Source organism: Leptomonas pyrrhocoris, assembly GCF_001293395.1.
Source record: "Leptomonas pyrrhocoris isolate H10 chromosome Unknown, whole genome shotgun sequence".
Taxonomy (NCBI): domain Eukaryota; phylum Euglenozoa; class Kinetoplastea; order Trypanosomatida; family Trypanosomatidae; genus Leptomonas; species Leptomonas pyrrhocoris.
This window is the reverse complement of record NW_015438367.1, coordinates 260,357-277,741: the sequence shown is the minus strand read 5'-3', so window position 1 is coordinate 277,741 and position 17,385 is coordinate 260,357. Positions and strand designations below refer to the sequence as shown.

Below are 17,385 nucleotides of genomic sequence, written 5' to 3'. Positions count from 1 at the left end.
GAAGGTTGTTGAATCACAGCGGCAACGGTAATAATAATAAGGATAGTAAAGAGCGAAGACATCCATTATTAGAAACACGTAAAAGAGCAGGGAAGAAGTAAAGTGCAGCAGCAACAGCAGTGAACACACACACACACACCACAGAAGAGTTATTCCACACGGCCATGCGCTTCTCCTTGTCTGCATTGGGTCTCCCGCACGGCCAGCTGAGATTGCCGCACCGCCTCGGCCGATGCGTAGGACGCCTCCAACAGCTGCACCACCTTCAGCAGCACACGCAGCTGCGAGCCCTGTTTGGCCAGCAGGGAAATGCTTTCCATCCCCTCATCCGTGGCGCGACACCAATCGTACAGAAGCGGTTTCATGGCGTTGTGAAAGGCCGCAGAACAGGATGCGGCGTTGGACACGCCAAAAATGTATCGCGAAGGCGGAGAGGGAAAAGTGCCGACGGCGCCCGGAGGGGAATCAAATCCGCGCGGAGACGTGCGTTGCTGCTGCCGCTGCACAGCTGACGACGACGTCTGCGTCTTGGCGAACAGCTGCGGATCGGTGCTCCGCAGCGCAGTGCGAAACGCCGCCTCCGTCGCGCGCAGCTGCGCCAAGACTTCCTCGTGATGCATCGGCACACAGAGATGCTGCGCCACCGCTGGTCCGCTTCCACTGCTACTGCTACCCCCGCTGCGATAACCGTGCACGCCGAGGTACGACCCGCTGAGAGACTGCAGCAGCTGGAAGGCATGGGCGGTGGCCGCCTCCGCGTTGGCGCCGTCGCCGCCCACCACGTAGTACGACGGGCTGCTCCACATGCGGCCAGGCTGCAGGAGGACGCCGTTCGCCTCGGGGTTCACCTGCGGCACCAGCGCCCCGCGTGCCCGCCCATGGCCGCGATCGCCGTCGCACGCCACGCTGTACACCGCGCCGAGCTTCGAGCTCTGCAGGGCGGGAAGGACGAGCGGCATCGTGTTGAGAATCGGCTGCAGATGCCACGGCACGCGCTCCGCATCCACGTCGAGGCGGAGGTGCGCGTCGAGCGAGGCAGCGCGCGCGTTTACCCCGCCCATGCTTCCGCCATCCGCCCCACCGCCGGTGGTGGTCGTGCCGTCCGCTCTGCTGCTGCCCTCCGTGGCGTGGCAGAGGTGAAAGATCGGGGGCGGGAGGTACGTGTCGATGAGCTGCAGACAGATGCGAAAGGGCAGGTGCCGCACCACGTCGGTGCTCCACGCCTCGGCGAGCTCGCCGTAGCGCCGCCGCTGCTGCTCAAAGGCTGGCGTGGTGGGGTACAAGGATGCGGTGGTGTGCGCGAGGGATTTCGGCGTTCCGTGAAGGGACGGCGCGGATGTGGACGACGGCGGTGGTGCGCCACGGCTGGTGAGGGGTTCAAGGGAGGCATCGACTGAAGACACAGACGGCGCACGCGTTGCCTTGCCGCTGGATTGTGGCTGTGGTGGTGGCAACGACGAAGAGGGCTGCATGTCTCGCCGCTCGTCGGTGATCTTCTGTTTATTCGCCGCTCCGTCCGGCGCATACAGGTCGCACAGCTCTCTCCCTTTGAGTGCCGCCTGCAGGTGTGCATGCCCTCGCAGCGAAGAAAGCCTCGCCGGCTCTGGTATTTCCGCGCGGAGATGCAGCGGCACCAACGACATCCACCGCCACGAACTCCTCCTCGAATCGCTGCTGCTGCGGTGCGCAGATGCGTCGGCCATGTCTGCTCCATTAGGCTGCTGCGGCTGTGTCGATGGCGAAGTCGAAGACGCAGTGCCGAGCGAGGAGGACCACAGCGGGGTATCGCGGTACGGCGGGGGGCGGTTGCCGCCCAAAACGCCGTACTTCATTTCCTCGAGACTCACAAACACGTGTCCAATCACGACGCCGTAGGTGTGCATGAAGCAGGCAATGTTCGTGTTGCACAGAGTGGGCAGCGGCAGCAGGTCAACGGTGCGCAACGCCGACCCAGCCCCTGCAGCCGCAGACGGACGAGGAAGGCGAGGAGTGGCGAGCGATGCTGCTACCTTCACCTTCTCCATTGCCGTCGCAGCGGAACTGATTAACTCCTTCACGTTCGTCAGCCACGCCACCACATAGGCGGCGTTGTACACGTTGATAAAGAAGCTGACGTGTGCGTGCAGCGCGTGCTCATCGGCGAGTGCGTCAAGCGACACAAACTGCAGCGCCACCATGACACTCTGTATGCTCTGCAGGTACTCCTCCGCCAGTTGGCTGAAGTGCGTGATGATGTCAGCGGGCGTGACGGCAACCGACGCGTCTGCGGCGGCCGTCGCGGAAGGTGAAGAGGGGCCACAACCACCGATGCCGGATTCCCCTCCTTCATTCCCGGCTGCCACCGTAGCGCCTGCCCCGGTGGATGGCAACGAAGAGACGCAGCGGCTTAGGTTTGTGCAACTTGTGTTGGCTGTGTCGTGACCACCGCCACCACCGTTATCATTGCTTGACGCCCTTAGACCTATCCGTGTCCATCCATGCTGGGTGTAGTCGCGGAAAAACTCTTGGAGACGGGCCGCGGCGCCCAGTCCGAGACTGGCGATGGTTTCGCTGAGGGTGATCATGTCAGCCAGCGCACTTCGATGCATGAGGCGGTGCACAGGGAACGACGCGGCGAAGTGGACTCCGTAGATTGCGCTAAGCCCACCGCCGCAAGCACACCCTCCGGCGAGGTGGTCGTGTTGCTCTGCGTGTCGCCACACCTCTCCGCGACTGCGGCGCTCGATGTTGAGGGCCACGCGTGGTACATCGTCCACAACGCAGAAAAGCGCCGTCTCATCCGCCAGCATCTCCAGCGTGGTCTGCTCGCGGCGCCGCACCACCGGCACGACGACGTTGTTCTCCACCGCCCACCAGAGAATACGCCAGGAGGCACTCGCGGCCTCCTCGTCGGCCTCCACGCGCGGCACCTCAGCTCCTTTCACAGCCGTCGACGAGCTAGACGGCCTGGACAGCCCCCCTTCGGCCACGTGAGCGCGGCCGCAGTTCGTGCGAAACTGAGCACACCACCGAAACAACTCCAACGCGGAGCAGCAACGCTTCACCTTCAACGTTGCTGGGATGTGCACGGCGTGCACCGCGGAAGAAGACGAAGAGGTGAGGTTGGAGGAGGAGAAAGGGGAGCCTTCACGAACCGCCGCCGCCGTCGACGACGACGACGGCAGCGATGGTGCCCTCTCCGCGCCACCGCCGCCGCCGCTGCTGAGGCTCGTGAAGGCCCCCGCGGCCAGCTGCGAGCGGATCTGCTGCTCTCGGTGTTGCTGTTGCTGCGGTTGCGGTGGTGTCTGGATCTGAGGAGAGAGGGCAAAGGTGTAGCGGACGTGGTCGCGCGTACGGTGTGGGATGTACGGAACAGCAGACGGCGTCAGGCAGGTGTTGTCCGCCCCTGTACACGGTACTTCGCAGAAGAGACTCTGCAGCAGGCGGTGCAGCAGACAGAGAGACAGCACCGAGGAAGGAAAGAGAGGCTGGAACAGGCGACAGAGCAGCCAATACCGACGTGCACACTCGGGGAGACAAGGGTGATCGGGAAGCAGAAGCTGAAGCCGCACAGCCGCAGGAACGTCACCACGCTCGTCTTGCAATAGCGGCTCAACAGCGGCGGCGGCGGACGTCTCTTCTTCCACTGGTGCGCCGTCAGAGGGGCGCGACCCCGCCATACTAACACCGTCACTTTCATGGTCGAGCATATAAAAAGGCGGCGGCACCGGCGTGACAGGCGAAGACGATCTGCTTCGACCTCCCCCAAGCGCTGATTCCGGCAGAACTGAGGTTGCGGAGCGTAGGATGGAGGAGAGACGGCACAGCAGCGTTACAGCGGAGCTCAACGCCTCCGATGCAGACTTCGAAGCCGCCGCTTTCTCCTGCGTTGGGTGCTGTTGCGAGGTCTCTACTTGTGACCTTTCCGCCGCTGACAGTCGACGTTGCCAATAGCTGCGCACGCTGTCCGTGCCCTTCGTCGCTTGCGATGCATTGGAGTTCATCAGTTCCGCACCGCTGAGTGCTGGCTGTAGACGAGCGTCGCGTAAAACACGCTGCACGGCGGGGGACAGCGGGGCAGGGTAGAGCAGCCGTTGCAGCACCACAACCACCTCCTCCGTTCCCCAATAGTCCGGTGGCCCGTACAACTCACTCAACAACGCAGCCGTGAAGTGCTGATCCTTCCATGCGCAGCCCGCCACCGACAGCGTCGTTATCTGCGGCGGCATTCCGTTTGGCTGTGGAAGAGGTGCGAAGCCACGTACGGAGCCGATGTGTCGGTCCCCCGTCCATCGAAGAGACGCCTCACCTCGACGGGGGTTCTCCGTACCCGGCAGCGGTAGTAACGTCGCCGTATTCCCCACGCCGATGCCGGCGGCGACCGACAATGTTTCACAACACGCCAGCGCCTCCAACGCCTCCGCTTGTTGCGCAAACACGCTGGTGTGCACGGTGCGCGGAAACGCCTTGTGGTCGTGCGCTTCTTCCGGACAGCGCCACTTGTGCGGTCCGCTGACGGAATCTGTCGTGTTTCTGGGGGAAGAGGAAAGAGACGATGATGCCACGATGGAGGCCGCGTCAGCAGGAACGCAGCCAAACAGCTGCCGCATCACCGCCAAGACGACGGCGCTGTCCATTAGCCACGCAGCTGGGTATTCTCGATTCCCGTGTGATGTAAACGGCGACAGAGACGCCGCTGCTTTCGTGTGGCCGTCCTTCGCACCTCTCCACGAGTCCAGCAAGCGTAAAGCGGCTGCCGTGGAAGGCGTTTCCTTCGGCTTCGTTCCGTTGCGCCTCGCCGTGGCCGTTGTAGTCGTGCTGCTGGGGTGGGAGGCGTCGTCAAGGGGCAGGAGGTGTGTCGTGGTGCGCAGCACAATCCACGGGCCATCGAAAAGTGACGGCGTCAACGTCAGGGAAAGCGGCGCAAATGCTGAATCGGCGTCGGAGGCAGCTGCAGCAGCCGCCGTACTGGCGGACATCGACGGCCCATCGCTCAGCAATAACGCGCTCTCAGGAGGGTCAGCAGCGCCGCCCGTCTCGACCACCTCCTCCATCCCCCAGGTGGACACCGATGGCTGCATGGAGGAGCCTGCTGCTACTGCTGCTGCCGCGGTGGTGCGCGACGGCACACTCTCCCCTCCGCTCCCGACACCTCGATTGAACCACAAGTTGAAGTTGGTGACCGGGGAAGCCCACCTGCCGTCATGCTCAGCGGGGCCTAGACCAACCCCGCCAGAGGTAGAAGAGGCGGCAGCACCACGCTGCTGGTGCAGCAACGATGACGGTGACGGAGCCAGACACGCCTGCCGCTCCCACCGGGCCACGTACAGCAGCCACCGCTGCTGGGCCATGTCATCTTCCGCCAGAAGGTGCTGGGCGAGGGCATCGTCGAGCGTGGCGGCAGGTACGGTGTATAGTCGTGCGGGTGCCCCTGTTGCGATGGGAGAACGCGAAGGGGGCTCTGCAGAAGAGGACTGCAAAGAAAGCGAAGGACCGGCTGCCGCTTTCTCTCCTTCTTCGTCTCGACGAGACCGCTGAGGTTGCTCGTCCGCCCCGGCGCCGCCGCTCTCGGCAATTCCACAGGCAGCATACCACGCCGCAAACTCGTTCAGCGGCTGCACCCACCACGACGCTAACAAACCAACCGGTGGCAGACGTGGGCCGGCCGAGACGTTCTCGTAGTAGTCCGGCTCCGCTTCCGCCTCCGCGGCAGCGTGTTGGGCAGCTCGAAGCGCCTCGACCGCCGCCGCCGCCGCCGCCGTGGACGCGGCTGAAGACACACCGGTGGCTTCGCCCCACCAACGCGAGGCAGCGCGCAGCACGTTTGTGAAGAACGACGCCGACGACACCGACACGAGCGCCGTTTCAGTGCTGGGGGAGGCGTAAGGTCTATTGGATGGCGACCCGCGAGCTGCTGCTGCCGCCGCGGCTTCCGCGAGACCGGGCGTGGCGGCCGTGATGGACGAGTTCAGCGAGGGCGTGTCGGATAAGGAGGTGCTCCACGCAAGCGGTAGCACCTGCCCAGGGCGGTGCATGTCGGCGTTGCGCGCACGGGAGTGCTGTCGTGGGTGCGGCTGCGTTCGGCCCAGCAGCAGCTTGATGGCTTCCTGCTTTTCGCGATCGCCCATCATGTTGTTATACAGCCGCTTCACCCCCATCAGCTGATCCCACCCCGCGCCGCGGTGCAGCACACCAGCGCCGACCTGCGCCGACCCGCCGTACTGCATGGCGAGGGCGTCACCCATCGCCAGGTACATCTCCAGCAGCAGCTCCGTGACCGCCGGGGAGTCGCGCAGATCGGCGGCGTGGTGCAGCAGGCCCAGGCCGGCCAGCTGCTCGCCCAGTGCGTGCAGGCCGTGAAAGAGTTGACCAAGATTCGTGCGGTCGATGCAGTCGAGACAGTTGCTGCGCACCACACCGCATTGAAGCTGCACGGCTACCGCAGGACAGTCGTCGTGTGCGGGAGAGGTGGTCGCTGGTGCTGATTGGGAGGAGGAGGGTGGATTTGCGTCTGCGCTTTGCACACGTGGCCGCCGCCGACACACAAAGCAGTGCCCCTGGTCAAAGTGGTGCTCTGCGATGGCCGTCATCGTGTTCCACGCCAATGGGCCAAGGTCGCGGAGGTCTGTCGACTCATACTGCAGCACATCGGAGCTGCGCAGCGGCGTCGCAAGCGGGTCCTCTTCGTGAGAGCTTTGCTGCTGCCGCTCTGTGCGATGAATGTGTCGCGCGGCAGCGCGGTCCACAGCGGCCGACAACGCCTGCGCCGCCGCGCGATAGGCGTCACCCAGCACACACTCACGTGCGTGGTGTTCCCGCCGCTTCAGCAAATCGTGTGCCAGGATGGGTCCACCGTACTGCCGCAGCAGATCCTGAAAGTGCAGGCAGGTGGCACTCCACTCCGCATCCGGGGGCCCAATCACAATGGGCGGCTTCGGCAGCAGCCGCGAGGCCGTCGGCGGGTGATACCACCGCAGCGGCACCGACCCCCGCAGCTGCACGTAGGAGCTGAGGGCACCCTCGGTAAAGGACCTATTCCACGCCGACTCGTCACTGACGATCTGCTCCACTTCCACGTGGTTCGCCACCTGCCCGTCGCTGTTGATGCCGCGGCGCAGGTAACGCACGCCGGCGGAGGCTTTGCTGACGCGGGCGATGAGGGTGAGTAAGAGGGTGTGGAAGGCGGGACGGTGCACGACCACCGTGCGCTGTGTGACGTAGCCGTGCATGATGTAGGTTCGCCACCGCGCAAACGCCGCCGGATACTGCGGTGCTGCGGCGCGTGAACGAGAAGGCAAAGAATGCGCGGAGGGTCCGTCTGGCCCACACGCACACATACCAGCTGTGTCGTCTGCTGCGCCCGGGGCACGCCCGTTGGGACTCGTACTCCGCTCCCGCTCGTCCGCATCCGTGTGCGCGGCGGCGCGCTCCGGCAGCTCCCACGGCTCCAATAGATACTCATTCCACACGTATTGCATGCGTGGTTGGTGCAGGCTGCTGAGGTGCAACGAGCTGCCGTCTGGCGTGGCGTTGCTGCCGTGAAAGTCCTTCGTACGACTCGTATCCCCCTGGCGGGCTTCAAGAGGAGGAGGAGTCGCCTCACCACCACTTCCCACCTCTTCCCCCCGCTCCTTCGCGCGTGCCTCGGCGCCACCGGCCAGTGTGTTCCGCTGAAGCGTGTTCGTTAAGTCGTAGCTGTGCGAGTAGAAGAACGACGACGAGCGGGACAGAGAGCTGAGAAACTGCTGACGGTACAGCTCCTCCAAGGAGCGGCGCTGGAACAGGTACGCCGCGGCCGCTGCAGTTGCAGAGGAGGAGGACTTTCGGTAGGAGGTGTGCGGCTTTCGATAGGCGGTGGTGGGCCCACCGCTGTTGCTGCTGCCCGACGCGGCGGCGGCGGCGGCGCCACCACCACCACTCGACATGGAAAACAACGAGAGGCCTTCCATCTCCCCGCTCCGGCGTGACGATTGCGGTGACGGCATCTGCTCCGCGGCCCAGTCGCCGTCCAGCAGGAGCGACACCAACTCCACCGCTGCAGCCTCAAAGAGACGATGCACGCCAAGGTACGCCGCCGACCGCCGCTCCGTCACGAGTACCAGGTAGTAGCCCTCCGTGAACCGCACCGCGCCGAGAAGGGCGACGGCGTTGACAACTTGCATGGAAGCGCCGTGCTCGCGCTGCAGCGCCTCCACGAGGGACGCGGCCTCGGTGGGCGAGTAAACGGCGTACGTGGTGTGGTCGTGGAGGTCTTCAAGGCCGCAAAACGGCCCTTGCTGGCGTTGCGACGGAGTGCCAAGCGTAGGGCGACCACCGCGATCCTCCAGGTCCGACTCTGACGCGGTGTTGAAGGTGTGATTGCTGCTGCTCGTATTGGCGCCACCGTCGCAGCTCACTGCCTCATCAAGACTGTGCTTCCGACAGGCCAGGAGGTGGAAGTCGCGCTGCAGGCTGTCGGTGGCAAGCAGGTAGCAGTGGGTCGCCGTGTTGTACACCGTGATGGCGTCGAGTGGGGGCTGTTGCAGCGGGCGCAGACACGCGCGTGGCAGCGCAGACGAAGACGCAGCCGCCATGGATTGTACACCGTTGAAGTGTATGTAAGGTGAGCCTCCGCGAGTATGTTAGATGGAGAAAACGTGAAGGGCGCTGCGCTCGTGTGTGAAGGTGTATGTGTGCTGCAGCGCTCGTCAAAGGGCGTTGTGCAGAGCTGCATCGAAGCGGATGCGCGACGGTGGAGAAGACAAAACAAAAAAAAGCAGCACGAGGCCATCGCCGGGAAGACAAAAGAAAAGGGATAAGAAAACGGATGATGAAGTGAGTCGCGGCGGCCGCCGTGGAAGGCCATGAGTCCGCCATGACAACGAGAAGATAGCCGTCAAAAGCACATCGCAAGTCAGAAAAGAGAGAAAAAAAGGAACGAACAATCGTAATCGTCGTGTAAAACTCATGGATTCTTTATGAAGTGTATTTGTTTTCAGTGTAGGAGGAGTAGCGGGGGCGATACTGCCGAATAAAGTAACGGAGCAGATAACAAGGGGCCAATCAGGAACCTGCCTTCGCACTGCGCTCCTCACCCTCGACGACCAAGCAACGGAAGCAACCACCAAACACACAAACACACACAGACAGACACACAGACACAATATATAGGGAGAAATAGAAACAAGTGACAGAAGCGGAAGACACAACCGCAAACGAGAAAGAGAAGGAGAGCATATAAGGGATGTAAAGTATGGCTACGCATGATTGGAATATGCGAAAGATCCAACGAACTCGACAAACGGCCGCCAATACCTCCCAAGGGAAACATCCGTGGAAACCTTGAGCGTGGCCAACGCCGGTGGGCAACAAATCGGGGTCACCGTGGTGCATCGATTGGGTAAACTGTCCGCCCTGATTTACGATCCACCACCTTCGCCACGTACTTCAGCGGCAGCTGTCGGGTGTCGCCCACGCCAGGTGTGAGGATGACACCGTTGGAGCTCTCGAACAGCGGGACGCCGTCGGCCAACACGGCGGGCACGTCAAGGTAGATGAAAATCTGCACATCCTTGCGCATCCCACTGATCACCTCCCCGTCGTGCATGAGGCCTTTCGCAAAGTGAATGTGCTGTCGCGTCATGGTGCTCATGTAGCCACACCCTTCAATGAGATGCCACGCAGCCCAGTAGGTGCCGTGCACCGCCACGGGCACTTCGTCCGGGTTGGTCAGCACACGCAGCTCCGGCTCTACGCCATCCATGCTGTGTCCCTGCGCGGCAGCGATGTACAGCCGACCGTCCTCCGCGCCAAAGGCAAGGCGGAAGCGCTGCTTGTCGGAGTCGCGCACCAACAACGCGATGTCTTGAGGCGTCAGATGCCTCTGTGCGACCTGCGGCTGCCGCAACGCGTCCGCCACCAGCACGTAGCCGTTTGCGGTAATGGGCACCCTCCACTGATCCGCTTTGTGCCGCAGCAGGGTGGAGAGGAACTTCGAGATGGTTTTCTGCTCCTGCGGGGAAAACGTACTAGATGCGCTGGTGGAAGGGGCGGCACTGCGCAAGAGCTCTTCGACGGCGTTTCTACCTGTGTCAATGTGGACCGTCCGGCGAGGCGGAGGAGGGGCAGCGCCAACGGTGGGCGTCGACGGCACAGGCTTCTTCTCCTTGCGTGTTTGCGTACGCGGCGGTGTGTCGGTGGCTCGTCGTCCGGTGGAATCCGGGCCATCGGCGAGGCTGCTCACCAGCGACTCGAGGGCCGGCAACTGCGCAGCGTCTGTCTGTTGCAGCGGGGCGTGCCAACGAGTTGGTTGCGCGGAGGGCGACGACGACCGCGCCGGGTCATAGGTAGCGTCGACCACGTAGCCGCGCTTCAGCAATTCACACAACACCGACGCAATGTTGCGGCAGTCGTCGATGCCGCTGTGGTGGCGGCCCTGCAGTGGAAGTCCCAGCAGGCGCAGCATCTCCGGCATACCAGACGGCGCACCGCCATTCTTGCGACCACCACCACCAGAAGACGGTGCAAGGTTCAGCTGTCCCATCAGCTTCTTCAGGTTGCACCATCGCTGGAACGATGCGGGTACGCCCTGCTGCCCGCTGACAGCCATCTGCGCCGGCAGCATCACCTTCAGATCCCAGTCGCCGCAGGTCACCACGCAGTAGCTGCGCCACGGAGGGGCATCGCCGAGACCGGCACGTGCGATAAAGTCTAGCGCCTCTCGATAGACCGCCGGAAACGTGGGCCGGCCGTCCACCGTGTCCTGCGTGATGCCGGTCAGCTCGGTGCAGAAGGCGGACAACGTTGGGTGCCTCACGGGCTTGACGTAGCGCTGAAACTCCGCCACCGGCCGCGCCGTGCGGGCGTCCACGAGGACGAAGGGAAACTCGATCACCTCCGGGTCGGCGAGGCGCCTGTTTTCCTCGCAGGTCGCCTCGAAGTCGAGCACCACGTACACATCGAAGGGCTGCGGCGCAATGGATGACGAGGCGGCGGCGGTGGCGGTGGTCGCGACGGCCGCGCTCGCTTCACTTCGTCCTTGTGTCGCTTTCACGTTTCTGTTATGTCCCGACGACGGCCGCTGTTGTGGCTGCTGCGGTGGTGAGAGGGGCCCCGTGGCAAGGGTTTGACGAACCAGCTCTGCATCCAGTTGCGCACCGGGGGCACTGGGCAGCCCGGCTCCCCCGCCGCTTTCGCAGGGTCCTGCGGGGTGTGCGGTACTGCGCTTTGCGTGCGGTCGACCGTGCTGTTGAGGGCGAAGGCCGTCCATTTGTCGCGGAGCGTGTGAATCAGAGAGACTGGCTTCTTCTTTGCCTTTTAACAGCGAGGACGGTGAAGGTCTGCGTGAGAGCAACGCGGGGGTGGAGAGGGCGCGAGAGAGCACAAAGACGCAGCGCGCACCGGCGACTCGCATGCAACGACAACGCAAAACTGGCTTGAAGACGGAGGCGTGTACACCCACGATCGTGCACCGGAGACGTACAAGAGCAGCGACTTCGCAGGTATCATTAAAAGAGCATGCGAGAATGAAAGGAGAGAGGAGTAGAGAGAAACGCAACGATCAAAGAGAGCCATTTCTTTCCTTTTAAAAATATATGGCGTTGAGAACACGCCATAGAACGCGGATGATGGAGGATCTAAAACACCATCCCCCAGCCTCCCCCCCCCCCACAACGAAGCAAGAGGAGAAACGTCAGCCTCAGCGTAGAGTGCAGTGTGACTTCATCTCAATCAATACCATTCAATTTACTGTTTTCTTTGTCTAACATAGCAGTCTCTAAAATGGAAAGAAAAACAACAGCAATGTATTGATAAATCGAGGACACACGGAGATGGTCACCGAGGGTCTCCTGCCTGCCGTGGCTGTTATCGGTTTCCAGTTCCAACCGCTCCTCCGTCGGGAAATTCACAGTGGCGCGTGCAGAGCACGGCAAACCTCGCGCAGCGTCCGAGGTGCCGTTGTTGGCGCGGCTGTTGGCTGTTGCACCGGCAACGGAGGCACACTAACACGTTTATCATCCATTAGAAAAGATGTAGCCTGCCGATCGGCAACCACGTCACGGAGAGACTTCGTTGTACGTGAAGCGAACAGCGAAGCTGACGGAGGTCGCACTGTGGAAACTGGCGGTTCTACCACGGGAGGCGTCAAAAAACGCTGCTCGCGTTGTGCGGCTTCTTCCCAGCGCTGCTGCTGCCGGCGTCTTGGAGGCGGCGATGTCTTCTGCAGAGACGATGTGTCAGACCTCAACGTCGGCCTCAATACGAAGACACCAGAAGGCTGCTGGGGAGAAGGAATGAACCACGCCTGCGGAGATGTGGAACCGTGCGCTTGACCCGCGGGTGATGGCGTGATGATTGGACGCACACGCCTCTCTCGCCGAGAACCATCCACCTGTGTACTCCCAGAGAAAAAGCTGGAAACATCATCGAGCTCGCCCTGTGGCGTTTCGAGGCCCGTAAACTCCGTTTCATCACCCGGAGGCGGCTGTCGCGCCGGCGAAGATGCATCCTCTTCGGCCGCGCCCGCGTCACTGCACGCGCGTTCCCACGGCTGCACAGGACGTTGCGACCGATGCGCACACCACGTCGTCGAGTCTTCATGAGTTGCGGCTTCACCTTGGACCTGCATTTCACTGGCGCACCGTGCACGACGACGTCGCGGAGAAGTCTGCGCTTGCACGTGGTCCATCGCCTGCTCTAACGAAGCATCCGGTGGGCAAGGTTGCTGCAATCGACCGGAGTCGCTCTTGGCATCTTCGTCTTCGACCGCTTCTCCTTCGTGGGGCCTAAGAGTTAGTTCTTCTAAGCGTGCGTACTCCCTCGCGTACAATTCCTCCAGTAGCTGCAACCGGTGACGTAGCTGAGCTGTGCGCTCGACAGAACGCTGCTTTCCATCGCCGTTGTCCACGTGCGTGAGAGTAAAACTGCTGTCATCATGATTGAGTGGAGTGCTCGCCAAGCAACGACTATGGTGGACTTCTGTCGGCAGCGGGGAACACCTTCCAGGCGAAGAAGCGACTTGCCCCTGCAGTTGCCGCTGCCGCTGTGCGTCTGCTCGAGCCTGCGCCTCCTCTGGCCGCAGAAACAGCTGCAAATTACCGTCGCACTGCTTCGAGCGGAACGGCATTCGCATCAGCTTTTTATGCGTATGCAGACCGTCGTGCTCGTACTGATAGAGCCTCTCGCGCGCCACATCGACACGCGCGCTGCGGCGAGCGGCGTCGGCCGGAAAGCCGTTGGCCTCGATGTAGCGTGCAAAGTCCTTGCCCGGTCCACGCGGTCGTCGCACAGGCCGCCCGTCAGCATCTTCTTGCGCGCAACGGCCACTCCTATCGGAATGACGCACTGCCGTATTCGGCGCCTCGAGCGTTGCCTTCCTGGAACCGCACGTTTCGTTCTGGAAAGGGTTGTAGGCGCCATCACCGAGGAGGAGCTGTGACGCGTTCCTTTCCGCAAACGCCCTCCGTCCATGACGCTGCTCAAAGTAGAGGGCTGCGTCGACAACACCACTTTCGTTTATCTCAGACATGTGCACGTCGTATCCCTTGCCCTTTGCGTTGTCATCGGTGATGCTCAGTGGTATGTTTGCCTTCGTGTCGGCGGAGTGGGGAGAGAGTGGAGTGGGGGAGGGAGGGCGTGATAATGAAAGGGATGTGCTTTTTGTCGGTATTTAATCGTTACTGCCAACACGTGCGGAGGAGGAAGCGAAGAGGCAGCAGACGGCCATGGACCATGCCGCGTGAGGAAAGAAGGAAGAAAGGAGCGAGCAGAGCGATGCATCAATCGGAGAACGCAGAACGCACTGCGTGCTCTTGTTCCTCTACAGCTGATGCTGCACGTATTATTACTACTCTTGTGACACTTCTCTTTTCGCCGTTTACGTGCGCCTGCTCGAGCAGCGAGAACTATCACGCGTGTGTGGTGTAAGAGAGGAGGGAAACAAATAACAGAGGTAGTCAGCAGTGAGGGGAGTGAGAAGAGGGAAATGAGTCGGTCCTGCCCCTCCACCCCCCCTCCCCGCAGCCATCAGCGGGCAAGGGCACAGAGCTCCTCCGCCTGCAACGTCACCACTTCATTCGTGCGACGTATCTCCACCTCGACGCCGGTCAGGTCGCCCATGGGCCCGCGCACGCGACTGCGCACAGTGCAGATTTCGCCCTTCCGCGGACCCAGCACAATCACCGCCCGCCCTCCTTTCTTCGGCACGACCGTCTCGAGTCCATCCGCGCCGATCAGCTCCCGTGTTTCGGCGGCGTTGCGGTGGCTGCTGTGACCGCCGCTGCTCTGCGCCTCGTCGTGCCACTCCGTCAGCCGTATCGCGTTCTCGCTTCGCCGGACTGCCGTGACAGCACACTTCTTGCCGTACCAGTCCCCCGCCACCTCCGTGGCCACTCGCACAAGAAGATGCGGAATGACCCACCAAGTATCCGCTGCCGCGACGACGGTGCTGTTGGCTTGTTGTGCGGTCGCACTCGTTTGCGCGACCGGAGAGGCGGGGTGCGTGCCGGGCGCAGACGCACTGGTCGGCGAAGAGGCCCCGCTGTGCATCGTCGCGACGGGACGACTGGACGGGTCCGCCTTCCACTGCGCGTAGCGTCTCTGCTCGTCGTAGCCGGCCGGGCGGACGTCGCGAAAGGGCAGCTTCTCACGTGTGCCGTCTAAGAAAAGAGCTTCGACGCTGCGGCCGTGCGGGTCGACACGGGTGACCTCGAGGAGCTGGCGCACCATGTCCGGTGGAAGCTGCATGCCGTAGCCCCTTTCGCCGTCCGTGAAGGACGCAGCGGGTTTGAAGTGGTGGAGGGCCTCCTGCGCCGCATCCGCAGAGATTCGAGCGGTGAGGGGAGAGGACGGTACGGGAGAAGACGAAGGCGGGAGAAGCGGAGGCGCTGTGTTCGCTTGGGGCGAAACGGGCGTGTGCACAGAGCCTGTCCTGCCTGCTAAGAGCGTACTGGAAGCCTGCGAGGACAGGGAAGTGGCACCGCGCCGCTGCCGCAGCGACAGCACGTCACCGACCCGAACTTGGCGGCCCTCCATGAGGTCGTCTCCGGCAGTGGCTGTGCTGAGGAAGCCGCCGGTGCTCAGCGGGGCATAGGCGTGGACGACCTCAAACGCAGCCGACGACGGCCCACGCGCCTCCGGTCCCTTCGACGTGTCTGGCTTCCTGGTCGTACCACGTTCTGTGCTCGCAGGCGTGGTTTCCGCGTGCATGCGATGCAGCAAACTCAGACCGATGCGCGACGCAGCACGTGCGCTGCCAGCAGCCGATGCGCCGTTGCGCTGCTGGAGTGCGCCACCGTTGTTGTCCGCAGTGCTGTTGGCGTGGCCGTCAGCGTCGTCACGGTCCACGCGGTTTGTGAGCTGCGTGGCATGCCCAAAGAAGAAGTCGGAGTTGTCAACCGATGCTGACGATGCAGGAGACGGTGGCGGCGCAGAAGATATATTCAACAGTGTGGACGCTATCTGGTTTGGCACAGACAGGACAGGAGATGCGGCGACACCGTCGCCACGGCTGCGTGAGACGGCGACCACCTCGTCCTCGTCGTCGCTGGCGTATTGCTCCAACTCCCGCAGGAAGCGCGCTCGCGCATCTGCTGCTGAGGAGTCCTGCGTATGGTGTGAAGTGGGTGTAGCAGGGTAGCGGTGGCCCTTGCCTGCCTCTGTTGCTAGACGCTTCCGTGCCGGCTCCTGCGCCGCGGCGACGGTGCGATTGTGTGCGTGGGAGCTCATGGAGAAGAGACTGGGGCTGTAAAGAGGCGCTGCGCTGCGGCGTGCATTGCACGTTGAAACGGCCCCCAACGAGGTAAAGAGGAAGCGGGAGCAGAAAAGAGGAGAAGGGTGGATGCTGGCGATGACAGGACGTGAACGTTGCCTTGCGAAGAAAGGGTTACGTATTACTTTGATTGACGTTGTTTTGCTCGACAGATCCACTAACGCGGCAGTGAGAGGGAGGTGTGAGGCCGAGCAGTTGCTTGCATTTACGTTAGTGAGGTGTTTATTTGATGAACCAAAGAATCAACAAAACCAGTACTCTCTTTAATAATAATAATAATAATAATAATAATAATAAGAATAATAAACATTTATTCGTCGTGTTAAAGGAGCGAAGCTGAGCATCGGCTGCTTCGACGCATTCCATCGCCCTTGTGAATTCTTTGGGGGTAATAATCGCGGCAACAGGTAGAGATCGCCAGGGCGAGCGCAACGAGGGAGGTAGTTCAGCGGCGTTTTCTCCCTCCTCCTCCTCCGGTTAGGTTCACGAATAAGGACTGAAAGGTGCACCGTACCCCTGTCCACGACTCCCACCGCGGCCCTCACCGCCTCTGCCGCGGTAGCCCATCCCACGCCCGGTACTCGCAGACCCGCCGCGACCACGAAAGCTACTTCCGCCGTAAGGATAGCCCGTGTTATAGCGCGTGGTGGACCCACTGCCTCGCCCAGACGTCACCTGATCCGCCGCCTGTGTCACCTGTAGGTACTCCCGCGTCTCCGGGTCGACCTCCCGCAGCGCGTTGCGGGTGACGGCCATGTTGCGGCGAGATCGAATAAAACGGGCCCTTTCCTCCTCCGTCATGTTCGGGTGCGGTACGCGATCGCGCCGCTGCCCATCGCCGTGTGCGCTGTTCGAGTTGTTTGCCGTGTTGCCGTTGGGACAACCGGAGCCGCGGCTCGCGCCTCCACGAAACTGTCCGGACTCGTACGGACGACGCCCGCGGTGCGACTGCGCGCCACCTGGTGTAAAACTCAATGCGGAAGAGGAAGAAGCGGCTCCCGCTCCCGACACCGCAGGCGGCGGAGGGGACCCTCCGTCGCGGTGTCCGTCAAAGAGGTCGAGCAAGAAGACGCCGCTTTGCGGGTGACCCCGCTGCTGCTCAGCGAGCACCGCGCGCACCTTCGCGTTGCGCTCCTGCTCGTACACCGTCTCGGTGCGCACTGCCGGAACGGCTGAGGTGGCGGGGGAAGATGCTTTTGCGGACTGTGGCACGGTTGCCGCACCACCAGTTACTTGGCGCGATTGCCGAACACGCTTCATACGCTCCGACTTGGGCACGAAGGTGAGGTTGAGGTCGTTGGGCACGTCATCTTCGCCTTCGTCATCCGACATGCGTCCCAACACGTCATGCACCGGCTGCGCATGCGAGCTCATCGTTCTAGTCGAGGGATTCAGATATCCTAACTCGTATTCTACATCTAAGATAAATAAATAAATAGATACATATGCGGTGTTGAGAAACGCACGAAATGAGTCTGTTGCCTGCTGGGGCAGGGGTGTGTGGGGCCCGTGTGGTTTGGCTTTCCCTTTGCTTTTGCTGTACCTCGCTTTCTGAGAACAGGAGGACGCCACGACGTGGGACGTGGCGCGTGCGGCACCCCGAGAACAGAGATAAAAAATAATCGGGGAAAGGCAGAAGGTGGCAACGTAATTGCAGT

At 62.2% G+C, this 17,385-nt stretch overlaps 5 protein-coding genes across 6 annotated transcripts; all 5 read right to left on the bottom strand.

Moving 5' to 3' along the window:
• Positions 1-149: 149 nt before the first annotated feature.
• ABB37_05626 (putative inositol polyphosphate phosphatase) lies at positions 150-8,688 on the bottom strand (the record flags this gene model as incomplete). The annotated part of the gene is made up of 1 exon (XM_015803721.1): positions 150-8,688. Exon 1 carries the CDS (start codon positions 8,550-8,552, stop codon positions 150-152), a length of 8,403 nt encoding a protein of 2,800 aa, XP_015657546.1. The 5' UTR covers positions 8,553-8,688.
• Positions 8,689-9,337: 649 nt separating this feature from the next.
• ABB37_05625 (putative phosphotransferase) lies at positions 9,338-11,453 on the bottom strand (the record flags this gene model as incomplete). The annotated part of the gene is made up of 1 exon (XM_015803720.1): positions 9,338-11,453. Exon 1 carries the CDS (start codon positions 11,225-11,227, stop codon positions 9,338-9,340), a length of 1,890 nt encoding a protein of 629 aa, XP_015657545.1. The 5' UTR covers positions 11,228-11,453.
• A 410-nt stretch (positions 11,454-11,863) lies between these two features.
• ABB37_05624 (hypothetical protein) lies at positions 11,864-13,548 on the bottom strand (the record flags this gene model as incomplete). Its single annotated transcript, XM_015803719.1, has 1 exon — positions 11,864-13,548. The coding sequence occupies exon 1, from the start codon at positions 13,484-13,486 to the stop codon at positions 11,864-11,866; it is 1,623 nt and encodes a 540-aa protein (XP_015657544.1). The 5' UTR covers positions 13,487-13,548.
• Positions 13,549-13,983: 435 nt separating this feature from the next.
• Positions 13,984-15,720, bottom strand: ABB37_05623 (hypothetical protein; the record flags this gene model as incomplete). 2 transcript variants are annotated; one of them, XM_015803717.1, is made up of 1 exon in its annotated part: positions 13,984-15,720. In XM_015803717.1, the coding sequence occupies exon 1, from the start codon at positions 15,682-15,684 to the stop codon at positions 13,984-13,986; it is 1,701 nt and encodes a 566-aa protein (XP_015657542.1). In that variant the 5' UTR covers positions 15,685-15,720. The 2 variants fall into 2 exon arrangements, with proteins under 2 accessions (XP_015657542.1, XP_015657543.1); XM_015803718.1 differs by having other exon boundaries at positions 13,984-15,715.
• Positions 15,721-16,210: 490 nt separating this feature from the next.
• Positions 16,211-17,280, bottom strand: ABB37_05622 (hypothetical protein; the record flags this gene model as incomplete). The annotated part of the gene is made up of 1 exon (XM_015803716.1): positions 16,211-17,280. Exon 1 carries the CDS (start codon positions 17,099-17,101, stop codon positions 16,211-16,213), a length of 891 nt encoding a protein of 296 aa, XP_015657541.1. The 5' UTR covers positions 17,102-17,280.
• Between the last annotated feature and the right edge of the window lie 105 nt (positions 17,281-17,385).